General features: G+C 46.9%; 1 protein-coding gene across 1 annotated transcript in view; it reads right to left on the bottom strand.

Annotated features, from left to right (window-relative positions):
• Nucleotides 1-12719, bottom strand: part of TNFSF15 (tumor necrosis factor (ligand) superfamily, member 15) — a 17507-nt gene extending 4788 nt beyond the window's left edge. The window contains exons 1-2 of the mRNA XM_008590918.1: nucleotides 12492-12719; nucleotides 497-539 (exon numbers count right to left, since the gene is read on the bottom strand). Coding sequence (XP_008589140.1) covers nucleotides 497-539; nucleotides 12492-12719 — 271 coding nt within the window. The remainder of the gene's footprint in view (nucleotides 1-496; nucleotides 540-12491) is intronic.
• Between the last annotated feature and the right edge of the window lie 391 nt (nucleotides 12720-13110).

Here is a 13110-nt window from a genome sequence, read left to right as displayed (position 1 = left end):
ATCTGGTTCTCAGAGATGATTATATTAGATTAAATGTGTTCTAATTGCAGTGATAAAGATGATGTTGTTGATGACGATAAAAAGCAAAAATTCATTGCATACTTTTGATGTGCTAGGCATCGTTCTAACCCATGTAAGAATGAACTAATTTAATTCACACTAACCCTTTTGGGTAGGTATGATTGTAACCATTTTTATAGGTGAGTAAATGGAGACAGAGACAGATAAAATCATTTGCCCAAAGGTCACACTGCTAGTAAATTCCAGAGCTGGGGTTGCATATAGGCTATCAGTTCTTCAGGACATGCACTTGGCCATGAAGCCATTTTGCTTTCTTAGTGACTAGGGAGGAGCCTCACTTCTCCTCTGGATATGCATCACTTGGCTTAGCAACTTGGTAATTAAAGACCTGTCTCTCTGAACCTCCTACATATCTGAAATACTGGAAATATTCTTATTTCCCATAAGAAACAGAATCAAAGATGAAAACACTTACAAGCTCGCCGATGTGAAGGTCCAAACTCCTGTCCTTTTAGAGTCTGTTGGTAAAGAAAGATATAGTTCAGACCATCTGTGGGCCTCTGACCCCAACACCCACACAGCTCCCAGAGCACAGGTATGAGTATGATGCTGTTGCTATCCAGCCTGATGAGGGAAATGGGAGTAAGAATGTTTAGGTTGACAGGAGTCTTGCAGCTCAGCTTTCCACTTTCCTCCTCCAGCACCCCCAGTGACTTTTCTCTCTCTTATACTTGTCTCTGAAGCTCACCTTTAGAGTTCTTTCCTGAGAGATTTTCCTACTCTTTTCCAGGGGAACTCAGCCTCTCATCATTGCTTCTATTATTTCAACAAAATAATGGCCCTTGCTTTATTTTCTTTTCCCTACCACAATTTAAAAATTGGAATGACTCTTAAAAAAATAATGCAGACAGTGAAATAATGGCTATGTTCTCCTTCTTATCAGCCTCAAAGATTCTTGCTTGTTTCTGCAATACATGAAGACCTTTTCATCAATGCAATCCTAGTTTGTGAGCCATCTCACATGCCACATGGTAGTGGAAGGGTAACTGCCTTGGAGACAGACAGACCTGAATTTGAATCCTGGTTGCATCATTTATTAACAATATGATCTTGAGGAAGACTCTTTTCCTCTCTGAGTGTTAGTGTCTTCATTTGTAAAGTGGAAATAATAACATCTCTACCCCTAAATTACATGCAGGGTTGAGGTGAGGATCAAATCAGAAAATGCAAGAGTCAGTGCAAAGAATGCATAGAAAATGGAGGAACCACCACTCATGTGCCTGAACATAAAGCTTAGGAACAAAACTGTGTTCTTAGCTCAGGTACACCATCACCATCTTATATTTTACAATGCGTGTTCTTTTATGTTTTTAAACCTTCTCTAATATGATTTTGACTCAACCCAGGCTTCTGATTTAGTTCTTGTACACAGTCCACACTAGTAGAGTGATCCTCCTGTCACCACAAACACTTGATCTATTTTACATCTTTACATCTGTGCATGTGTATCGTGTACATGGATGTCTCTGTGTGGTCATGTGGGTGTGAATGTGTCACTGTTGAGTCTAGGTCTGTGAGCAGGGCTGTGATAACAGTGATCTTGTTACAGCCTAGACCTCCAGGCTGTTTTTACGCCCAACCCATGCTACCTAACCTCGACTGAAGCTCTCCTCATGGCGTAAGTCTTGTCTTTGAATGGTTCACTGACTTCTCAGTCCTTTCGGGCCTTCTCTCGGTGCTTCCTAATTATGTCAATGTCAATACTACTGCTTCCCCTCGGTTACCAGACCTGAACATTTCTTCTTCCACAAACCAAAGGGTTGTCATTTCTGCTTTGCAGTTTTCCTCATTTTTGCCTCTGCTCCAGGCCTTGGCACGCTGCCCACCTGGATTCTTCAACAGCCTCCTGACAGGTTTTCATGCCTCTGGTTTCTCCTTTTCTTTGATCCATTTCCTAGCCTTGCCTTCTCCAGGCTGTTTTTACGCCCAACCCATGCTACCTAACCTCGACTGAAGCTCTCCTCATGGCATAAGTCTTGTCTTTGAATGGTTCACTGACTTCTCAGTCCTTTCGGGCCTTCTCTCGGTGCTTCCTAATTATGTCAATGTCAATACTACTGCTTCCCCTTGGTTACCAGACCTGAACATTTCTTCTTCCACAAACCCAAGGGTTGTCATTTCTGCTTTGCAGCTTTCCTCATTTTTGCCTCTGCTCCAGGCCTTGGCACGCTGCCCACCTGGATTCTTCAACAGCCTCCTAACAGGTTTTCATGCCTCTGGTTTCTCCTTTTCTTTGATCCATTTCCTAGCCTGCCTTCACAGGGCTTTTTCTTTTTTTTTTTGTCTTTTGTCTTTTTTCCGTGTCCAGCAACGGATCGCAACCCTCAGTGTTGCCCCCGTACCGGACCGGGGACCGGCAACGGGATCACAACCCTCGGTGTTGCCCCCGCGCCTCGCTCAGCCAGTGAGCGGGAACCGGTCTGTATGTGGGATCCGAACCCTCGGGCGGGAGCGCCGCCGCGCTTCCCAAGCGGCGCACTGTAGCAGTGCGCCACCGGGCCGGCCCCACAGGGCTTTTTCTTTTTTTTTTTGTCTTTTGTCTTTTTTCCGTGTCCAGCAACGGATCGCAACCCTCAGTGTTGCCCCCGTACCGGACCGGGGACCGGCAACGGGATCACAACCCTCGGTGTTGCCCCCGCGCCTCGCTCAGCCAGTGAGCGGGAACCGGTCTGTATGTGGGATCCGAACCCTCGGGCGGGAGCGCCGCCGCGCTTCCCAAGCGGCGCACTGTAGCAGTGCGCCACCGGGCCGGCCCCACAGGGCTTTTTCTTTTTTTTTTTGTCTTTTGTCTTTTTTCCGTGTCCAGCAACGGATCGCAACCCTCAGTGTTGCCCCCGTACCGGACCGGGGACCGGCAACGGGATCACAACCCTCGGTGTTGCCCCCGCGCCTCGCTCAGCCAGTGAGCGGGAACCGGTCTGTATGTGGGATCCGAACCCTCGGGCGGGAGCGCCGCCGCGCTTCCCAAGCGGCGCACTGTAGCAGTGCGCCACCGGGCCGGCCCCACAGGGCTTTTTCTTTTTTTTTTTGTCTTTTGTCTTTTTTCCGTGTCCAGCAACGGATCGCAACCCTCAGTGTTGCCCCCGTACCGGACCGGGGACCGGCAACGGGATCACAACCCTCGGTGTTGCCCCCGCGCCTCGCTCAGCCAGTGAGCGGGAACCGGTCTGTATGTGGGATCCGAACCCTCGGGCGGGAGCGCCGCCGCGCTTCCCAAGCGGCGCACTGTAGCAGTGCGCCACCGGGCCGGCCCCACAGGGCTTTTTCTTTTTTTTTTTGTCTTTTGTCTTTTTTCCGTGTCCAGCAACGGATCGCAACCCTCAGTGTTGCCCCCGTACCGGACCGGGGACCGGCAACGGGATCACAACCCTCGGTGTTGCCCCCGCGCCTCGCTCAGCCAGTGAGCGGGAACCGGTCTGTATGTGGGATCCGAACCCTCGGGCGGGAGCGCCGCCGCGCTTCCCAAGCGGCGCACTGTAGCAGTGCGCCACCGGGCCGGCCCCACAGGGCTTTTTCTAAAGTATCACTTTATTGAGACAAAACTCTGCTCATAAGCCTTCAGTAGCTCCTCATGGCTTGCATGACACAGTCTTACCACCTCTTATCTTGGCATCCAAAGTCCTAATTTACCATCCAGTCTTGTTACCCACTGTTTACTCCTCTCTAAGGTCCTCTGTGTTCCCAGCCATAAGAAACAACTACAATGAACGATTCAAGGGATATGAAAAGTGCAGTAAGTATAGCGACTAGGTACACTTACCACAGTCATGAGTACAACAGTCTTCGAAAACCTAAGCCCAATGGTTGTGACCACTTATTCAGCATCAATCACTCTGAGGGGCTTGAGGAGTGAAGAAACAGCCCAGAAATTAGCTTATACTGTAGCCTTCCTTGCTACTGACAGAACTGATAAAGGAATTGGTCTTTGGCAAGGCAGGAAACTGAAGATGGGATTCTTAAAGAGAATTGGGGAGATATTGACTGCATCTCCTTGTTCAGGAAGGTGTACCTTCCCTGGTTCACCTTCTTTTGCTTCATTCAATTCTCTTGCTAAGGAATCTTCTTGAACGTCCTGTTATCTTTGGCTGAACAGACACTCACCTAAGACTTTGGGACACTCCTTTTTGACTCAGAATCCCACTGTCATTAGTATGTATCTGGGAGGTGAATACATTGCCCTATTTGCTCTGCTGGATTTCTATACCTTGGGCACACATTTTATTTTCCTATATGATGGATGTGTATGGATTTCAGTGGCCCAGAATGCCACTAAACATCTGGAGGCTGTGACAGTGCCAGTTGGCAGGTGTTGAAGACCACAACATTCCAAGAATCCACAAGAAGGACATCAGCTGGGACTCTCTCCAAGAATAACATCTAAGCCTTCCATTACAGCTTCTCTTAATAATGACTCTGTCTACCATGGAAGCAAAATTATCGTGACAGGAAGCAGGAATGAATGAGGAGGAGATTCGAGAGGATGAAATAGAAGTTTATTTGGGGTGAAGTTTGTGCACTTAAGCTGTCCCTGCAATGCCCTGCACTCAAGATGGTTGCTGTCAACATCAGACCAACTAAATGTCTTACCATGTTCCAAACCTGATTCATCCCTACTGCTTCTGGGTCACTCAGGGACACAGAGGATCCTGAGAGCTGCTGGTTACCCCAACATTAGCCTCCAATGCTGAATAGGCATGAGGTTCAAGAGCACCCCTGAAGAATGGGATTTATTCCCCCCAACATGTCTTCTCAAACCACTACCTGAGAACCAGGATCCAATTTTATTACTTATTTGTGTTCTCATTGCTTTTTGTCTCTCTAGTGGATTTCAAGTTGCATATAGGCGGGGATCTGGTCTGCCTGTCCTGTCACCACTGTATTCCCAGTGCCTGGACAATGCCTGGCACTTTTGCTGGATTATTCAAGTGGCAAAATGTGTGCAGATTTATAGGCACTGGGAAGACAGAGGCAGAAAAGAGAATAGGACGTGGGGTCAAGTTGATTCAGTGACTTTAGGCAGAGTTTTGCAATCCAAAAATCTAGAAAAGAAATCTTTTTGTTTATATCTAAAAAAATTTTAACTCTGTAGTGGTGGGAAGTTATAATCTTTTACCACTATGGCCTTTTAAAGTCATCAGGCTCTGCGTAGAGAATAGTCACGGCTCTAGAAATATTTGTTGAATGTTGCAAGACTTGGCCAGGAGCCAGAGGCAGAAAAAGCAAATGTGTATGCCCGGGGGTATACATCTTAGTGGGACAGAGGAGGGCTACTCCCCCTAGCATATATTAACCCTAACAAGACAAGGGGGTGCTGCTTCCCCACCCACCTTAGTTCCTATAGGTCAGGGAATTTTCACGCTCCTTTGATTTTCTTTTTTTTCTCCCTTTTTTTTGTTTGCATGTTGACTGTTAATCCCTGACTCAAATCGCCCAGGACCAATTACAAGAGACATTTTTGAAATTCCTCTAATTCTTCAAACTGGAAAGAAGGAGGGATGGAGGAATGGAGGAGACTGTTACTTAGTTGAGTGCTCATCAGGCTCAGGTCCTTTAGTGGGCATTTATGTGTGTTCCTCATCTAATACGCCAGCTATTCCAAGGAGGGATTGGCGTCGCCTTTCTGTAGTCTGTGCAAGCCTTATAACAGAGGCTTAAAGAGGTTATGCAACTGCTAGAGATCAAAGAGTATGTGCAGGACCTGGGATCTGAACCTTGAGACCAGTTATAGATCCTGGCACATATCGGGAGCTCCATAAACATTAGCCGAGTGCACAACAGCCAAACGAGCCTGAAGCGAGATGGTCTTTGAGATTTCTTGACATTTCCCCAGAAAAATCCCTGGAGCTTATTTTAACTAATGATCCACTTAGCCTTTCCCCCATGTGTTGTAGTCAGTCTGTCTATCTATTCATAAACAGGAAGGGACATTCTTTTCTTGCTGTCATAATTGCTGCAACTGCAAAGGCATAAATGTTTTATGACCCATAACATCCTCCCAGCATTTCAAGGAGAAATACGCAGACTTTTGCTTCTCCGTCTCTTTCTTTGCTTCTCCCTGTTTATACTTGCACAAGGATAAACCCAACCTGCAAATGTTTTATTTCGAGGTTGTTCCATTTCATCATCCTCCAAGGTGCCCTGGACAGGGTTTTACCTGCAACATTCAGCATGGTACAGAGCAAAGATTCTGGAGATTGCAGCCAAGCAGATTTGGAAATCCCAGCTCTGTTATTTCCTGGTGCTCTCATTTCGGCATGTCACTCAACCTCAGTGACACTCAGCATCCTCATCAATAAGAGCAGGTAATGATTCTTTCCTCCCAGGACTGTTGTGATGACTCAGAAAGACCACAAACATAAAGTGGGCATTCGATTCACTTTCCTTCTTTCTTTGGGCTCAACAAATACTTGTGGTATGTATTGTTGGTTCTGCACAATCTCTTTGTGGTCTTATGACTTCAGTTATAAACAGAAGCCACTGTTGTGCCTCTTTATGACAAGAAGCAGATTTGGATCCTTTAGGAGCTCTGAGTGGCTTCCTCCTTTTCCCAAGGATGGATATTCAATAGGCTTCCTTGATCCATAGTTTGCTTCTGGACTTCTGTCCATTCTGAATGCAAATGGATTGAGGGAGTGGAATTCACTCCCCACCTATTTCAAATCCTAAGCTTGTTGCTGCTGTCAGCTGGTGGGAGGTTGGGCTAGGAGAAGACCTCTTGCAGTCAGTGTGCTGTTGACACAGCAGTGTGACATGGGAGGTTGCCATGCTGGTGTGGCCCTCAATGATGTGTGTGTTCACTTTACTGGGCGAGCAAGTTGATCCTGAAAATAACCAGCTACAAACTCTGGGGATGTCTGGATTCACACCCATGAGTGCTCACCCTTCCTTCCTTGGCACTTCCACTTTGTACCTTCCCTGCCTCTGTTTCCCTGCCCTTTGCCCACAGCCTGACCTTTGGAGTGAGTCAGAGCTTTTCTTCCAGGTGTGCTGAGGCTTCCTCAGGCCACAGCAGGAATCAGCATTTTGCAATTTACAGAGTATTTTAGCTCAACTATCTGTTTTCTGTAGACAATACCAAAAGGGCTATGATTACTGTCCTTTCAAAAGAGGAAACAAATCGAGTGAGATGAAAGGGCTTATCCAAGGTGGGGTGGGTAGGAAAATAATGTCTGCTGAGCATCCATCCTGTGGCAATAGCTTTTGAACATCTTGCAGAATTCTCACCACAGTGCTGTGAAGAAAACATATTAACCTCCTCATTTTATGGACAGTGGTCTAAGGCTCAGTGAGGTCTGGTGTCTTGCCATCACTCCACCCCTCCCTCCATCCAGAAAACACTTAGTGAGTGCCTTCTGTGTGCCAGGTACAGCTAGATGCCCACAGGGGAGGAAGGGGACTAGCATTTATTGGGTACTTACTATGTGCCAGACACTTCTCAGGGTTAAATTGTCCTGAACACCACAGAGGCAGACAAACATAGTGTTTAAAAGGAACACATGTGGTGTGTTTAAATCCCAATATCTCAGTCTTTAACTGCGTGACTTTGAGTATGTTGTTTAATTTCTCTATGCCTCATTTTTGTCATCTCTAAAATGAGGATAATAGTAGTACTTTCTTCATTGTGTGATTTCAAGGATTAACTGAGATGATGCATATAGTAATTATAGCAAACATGTATTGCATGTGTTTACATGCCAGACACCACACTGAGCACTTTATAGACAAGATCTCACTTACTTTTCTAAAAACACTTAATAAAAATAAAATTTAGCTTGGTGTCTGGATATAAAGAGCTGTCAAGAGGTCACAGCTGTGCTGTGGTGGAAGCATGGCTTTCCCTCAAGTGTGTGTGACTCTAAAGCAGCAGCTAGAGGACTCTAAGGGGGTCCTGGGTGGAGAACTGGGGGTCTCAGAGGCATGTGCAGGGGGAAGAGGGCTGCAGGGAAAACTGGTCAGGAGCCTCGCAGGAATTTTCAGGAAGGGGTGGAAGTGAGATTGAAGGGAACCAAGCACGGTGTGGGGAGAGTGTGCAGATGATTCTAGAAGTAGGGCCTGGAAGGGAAGGACAAAGATGGGCAGTGGTGTGACACTGGGCAAGAGAGCCCTTATGACATCTTTAAAGATTCATCCCACAGTACTTAGTGCTCACTCTGTGCCAGGCTCGGGGCTGAGCCAACTTGGTGCATTTTGCTTTGCCTGACTCTGTGTCAGAGCTGTGCCTGGGGAAGGTGGAGGCCTGGCCTTAGAGCACCTGTGGGCCTAGTGGGCCTGTGGAACCATCCTGAGGGCAGTGGAAACCACTGAATAGGCCCAAAGAATGCCCAGGCTGTGGTCAAGTACCCCTGGGTAAAGAATGGACTAGGAGATGGGGGCAGAGGGCATGTCTAGGTTGGGAAAGGAGGCACAGAGATGGCTCATAAACATCAGAGACCAAGAAAAGCCATCCAGTATCAAAACCTGCTCTCAGGCCTGGCGATGGCAGATTCCAGAGCAGGGAGAGAAGTTGTCCTCTGTGATGTAATTTCCCCAGCAGGGAAGTTCCCTGGTCATAATAATAATTGCTATCATTTACTAATCTCCCACCCCTTGCCAGACAATTTAAACACTTTATTTCTAGTTATCCCCATTTCATACACAAAGAAGCAAGGCCCAGGGAGGTTAGGTTTCGTGGCTCAGAAGTGGCAAGACCACAATTCAAGCTGAGTTTAAACTTTTGATTCATGATTTTTCTAAGATGAAAAACTGCCTAATATTCCATGGAAGTCTAAAGCTCCTAAAACATTTGAGTATCCCTATATATTTTTTGCATAGGTAACATACACATTTTGTACAAAATGGCATAGGTCTATAAATGTCTCCCTCCTTCCCTTGTGCTCAAACACCCAGTTCTCCTACCACGATGCTAGCAGATTTACCAATTTCTTTTGTTCTCTTTCTGACATATGCTATACAGGCATTTGGAAACACATTCATACATGTGAATTTTTTCACAAAATGAAGCGTGTCACATTATATATGCTATTACGCATTTGGCTTTTTTTGCTTCACTTATATGAGAGTCCTTCCAAAAGTTCGTGGAAAAATAGAATTAAAAGATATATGAATCTTTTCATGAACTTCTGGAAGGACCCTCATATGTAATGGGTTGTATCTGCTCAGCTATATCAAAGGGTGAGATTTCTTTCTGTCTTTGCAATTTCTTACCAGATTGCCTGAAATGTGCATCATGTTCTGGTTCAATGCCTATTCGACAATACAAGTATTTTCTTTCTCTACTACCTTTGTGGAGAGGATTTCTGTGTCGTGAGAAGAGTTTGTTTTTAATTATATTTCTGCAACATGAGCATGACATGCTACCTTTCTAAGCCATACTTTCCTCTTTGGAAAAACATGGGTAGCCCTAATTCCCTCCTGGGCCAGGCGTCCTGGGTGAGTGGTTCTGAAGATGAAATGAGATTTGACATGTGAAGCTACTGTCTGGGAGGCTGGCATGGTGTGTGGGGGTGGTGCTCAGTAATTATAACAGTGGGCTTTCCTCTGTGATATTACTGATATTGCTCTGCTTTTGGCCTATAGCGTGGCAGCCTGGCACCTGGCACAGAATTACATCATAGAGCAGGTGGTCACATGGTCTAATCTCAAATCTTGGCTCTGCCACTGACTAGAGGTCAGGCTTGGGCAAATCTCTTCAGCCTTTGAGTCTCAGTTTCCCTATTTGTAAAACACAGGGCTCTAGGCTGGATAAGCTTCAAAGTCCTTGTTACCTCCAATGGCCTGTGATTGCCTGACTGGCTTTTATCCATAATAAGCCATGACCTGGACCTCAGGCACAACATTCTAGCCACAGGTACCTTCCTTTCCTCCTCCAGGAAGTCCTCCCTGAAGCAACCCTCTTCCTGCGGCTGAGCTAGGAGAATATCTGGAATTCCACAGCACCTCTGTGTTGAAATAGCCTAATTCCTTGTTTGCCTCATGCATCCGACTTGGAGCTCCTGGAGGCCAAGATCAAGTTTCCTCAGCAGTGGCCTGGTGCCCGGCATAGAGGGATGATTATGTTACAGTGACCTTGTGCATGTAGCTCTCCCCATGTTCCAAACACGTCTTATTGGCACCATCAGAGTGTTGATATTAGCACCCCCTTTTGGAAGGAAAAGCAACAGGCTTAAAGAAATGAAGCCACACGACTGTTTTCACAAGGCCAGAAGTGGCTGAGCTGGGTTTCAAATGCAAGTGTCTGTTGAAGAGCCGTAACGTTTCACTGTTGTGTCCACCCAAGCTCTCTGCTGGTTTCCCTCCTTGAATTCCATCTTCTTCCTTCTCCCTTGAGCTGTTTATTCTCCCTTAGCCTGTCCAGATCGGCTTCCCTGCCCTGCTCTGCCCCCCCTGAGGCTGACCTCAGGCCTGGCGGCTCCCAGCTCCTGCCAGCCCGGGCCCCCAGCTGAGTTTGGTCAGTGGATCAGAGGCTGGGAGGAGAGGGCGGTCAGCGTTCCCTCCTCCCTTCTGCTCACCCCCTGCTGTTCCGGCAGTGATTGCCTTTCTCTGCGGTGCCCTTAGGTCCTCTGGGCAGCCCTCTCCTAGGCTGTAGTGCTCCCTGGGTTCTTCTAAAACTCTTCTCTCCATTTGCCCCTTCATGCTGAGGGATGGGACGGTGACGGGCTTCCCACTGTTGCTAACCTCTGCATGCTTCCAGCCCTTTGGGTTCCTTTCCATCTGTCTGCATCTCCACAAATAGGCCCATCTCTAATCCCCTTCAAACCGTTCTTTAAAAACTCTTTAAACGCTCCTCTTTGTGCGGGCCAACTGTTTCTTTTCAGGATCCCGATTGCTACATGTGCCCTGCCTCACCCTGTTTCCCTTTCTCCTTCTACTGACGCACTAAGAAGTTACACAGCCTGGCCAAACTGCAGCTCCAAACACCCCCACGTATCCACTCTCCAGGGAGATTGGTTCAACTACAGGCGAATGGACAGCGTTAGTCCCGAAACTGCAGCTCCAAACACCCCCACGTATCCACTCTCCAGGGAGATTGGTTCAACTACAGGCAAATGGACAGCGTTAGCCTCGTCCCATCCTTGAGCACCTGCAGTATGGTGGGCACGGTGGCAGCGCTGGGGTTCAGCGGGGGGAAGAGCCTCAGGGCCTCCCTTCACCCATCATACGCCTGTTCCCTTCAGAACCCAGGAGGGTGCTGGGTGCTGCTGTCTCCTGGCTACCGAGGGACAGAGGGACAGAGTCCCAGGGACCCGCTTGGGTGCTGCAGTTTGGCTTCTCCCAGGAAACAACCTCATGGTTTTTAAGAGGTCACAACCCGACTTCCCATGCCCAGGAGTTTTCCCCTAACACGAGCAGCCTCTCTGGGTCTTCTGCATATTTCTGCATTTTACAAGAGATGGCATGTGACCATGAGCGCTGCTGCCTGACCCTGATGGGAGGGTGAGAGTTACACATTAGCCACGCTCATGCACCACGTCTCTGCTTTGAAGTTGCCGGGATTGCTTAGAGACCAAGTTTCCAATTAAACCAATTGAAAAGCCTATTTTCTCCTTTGGAATTGAAAACTTTGGTCTGACATTAAATCAGCCATCTAGATTATGGAGGAGCATTTTTTAAGAAAGATATTACTTGAATAACACATTATTTAGGCTTTGAGGCACATTTTTAATGTTCCTGGCCCAGAATTATGTTTTCTGCTTGATACCTGTACATCCATCTTCCTACTGTTATTCTCTCTAGACCCTATGGTCTTTGTTTTGACAAAGCTTCTCCCCAGTCCCCAGCAAGACCTTAGACATACACAGGCAGGAGGTTATTTCTCAACATTGAAAAATTGTATTTCTAAACCCAAGAAAGGCAATTAGTTAAATTATAGCATACACATATGGAAATATAATACAGCTGTCTATTTCATCATGCTTCTGTGAATTCATTAGCATATAAATAAAATCATAATATATTAGGAGACTCAGAATAATCTCATTTTGTTAAAAATAATATGGAATTATATATCCCAAATTGTTAACTGTGGTCATCTCTAAGTGATTATGAGTAATGATAATTTTCTTCATTTCCTTATGTGTATTTTTTAACTTTTTTCCAATGACCATGTGTTAGTTATACAAAGTGTTGTTTTTAAATAAAAAGGAATGTTCCCAAATTATCAGTACACTGTGATTATAATTATCTAAATATGGGGCTTGAAGTTATTCCCACGTAAACATAAGAAGGGACAATTCATTCCCTGGAAATACTGAGGATAAGAACCAGATGGAACCACTCCACCCTTCCCATTGTATATTTCCTTCGCTTGTCCAAGCAAGGAATGAGATGCCTCTGTCCAAAGCTGAAAGATAGCTGCTGCTGCCCGCAGAGAGTCCACTGATCACCCCAGGTCAGAGTGGAGTCTGGCTTACCTGGAACTGTACACAGGCCTCTCCTTGGGCCCGGAGCTGGCCAACGAGCAGGTAGGTGATGAGTCCTGCAAGGATGGGGAGTGACACCAGGCAGCAGGTGACGGCCCAGTGCACGCTGCTGCTCCTGGCTCCTAGCCCAGCTCTGGCCTTGGGCCTGCAGCTGCCGTCCTCGGGCAGCATTTCCACGCTGGCTGTTTCCCCAAAGCTCAGCCCCAGGTCCTCTGCCATGCTCCCGCTGGTCCTGGAGGCGCCTCTGACTCCTCCTGGGCAGAGAGACCCCCCCATTAAATAGAAGACCAGCTCTCACAGTGAGTGAATTAATCACTTGTGCCTACTCCTCCCCTTTTCCTCTCCTCCTCCCCCCTCCGCAGCACACTGCAGCCCTGCCCTGTTAGGGAATGCACCGCCTACAACAGAAACCAAGTTTGGTTTAAGAAAAAAAAAAAAAAAAGAAAAAGAAGAAGAAAGCTTTCCCAAGCATATTTATATACAGTCTGCTCATATGCTCCTTCCTTCGTTTACATAAGGAAGTTAGGAAAGTCCCTGGAGGGGGAGAGAAATAATTCATCAAGTCAGGGGGTGGGGAGAATGAAAATATACCTGTTGCCTGCGCTGGAGT

The sequence above is a fragment of the Galeopterus variegatus genome, unplaced genomic scaffold, assembly GCF_000696425.1.
Source record: "Galeopterus variegatus unplaced genomic scaffold, G_variegatus-3.0.2 Scaffold6452, whole genome shotgun sequence".
Classification (NCBI taxonomy): Eukaryota; Metazoa; Chordata; class Mammalia; order Dermoptera; family Cynocephalidae; genus Galeopterus; species Galeopterus variegatus.
Note: the sequence above shows the minus strand (reverse complement) of the source record. Positions and strands in the feature narration are given on the sequence as shown.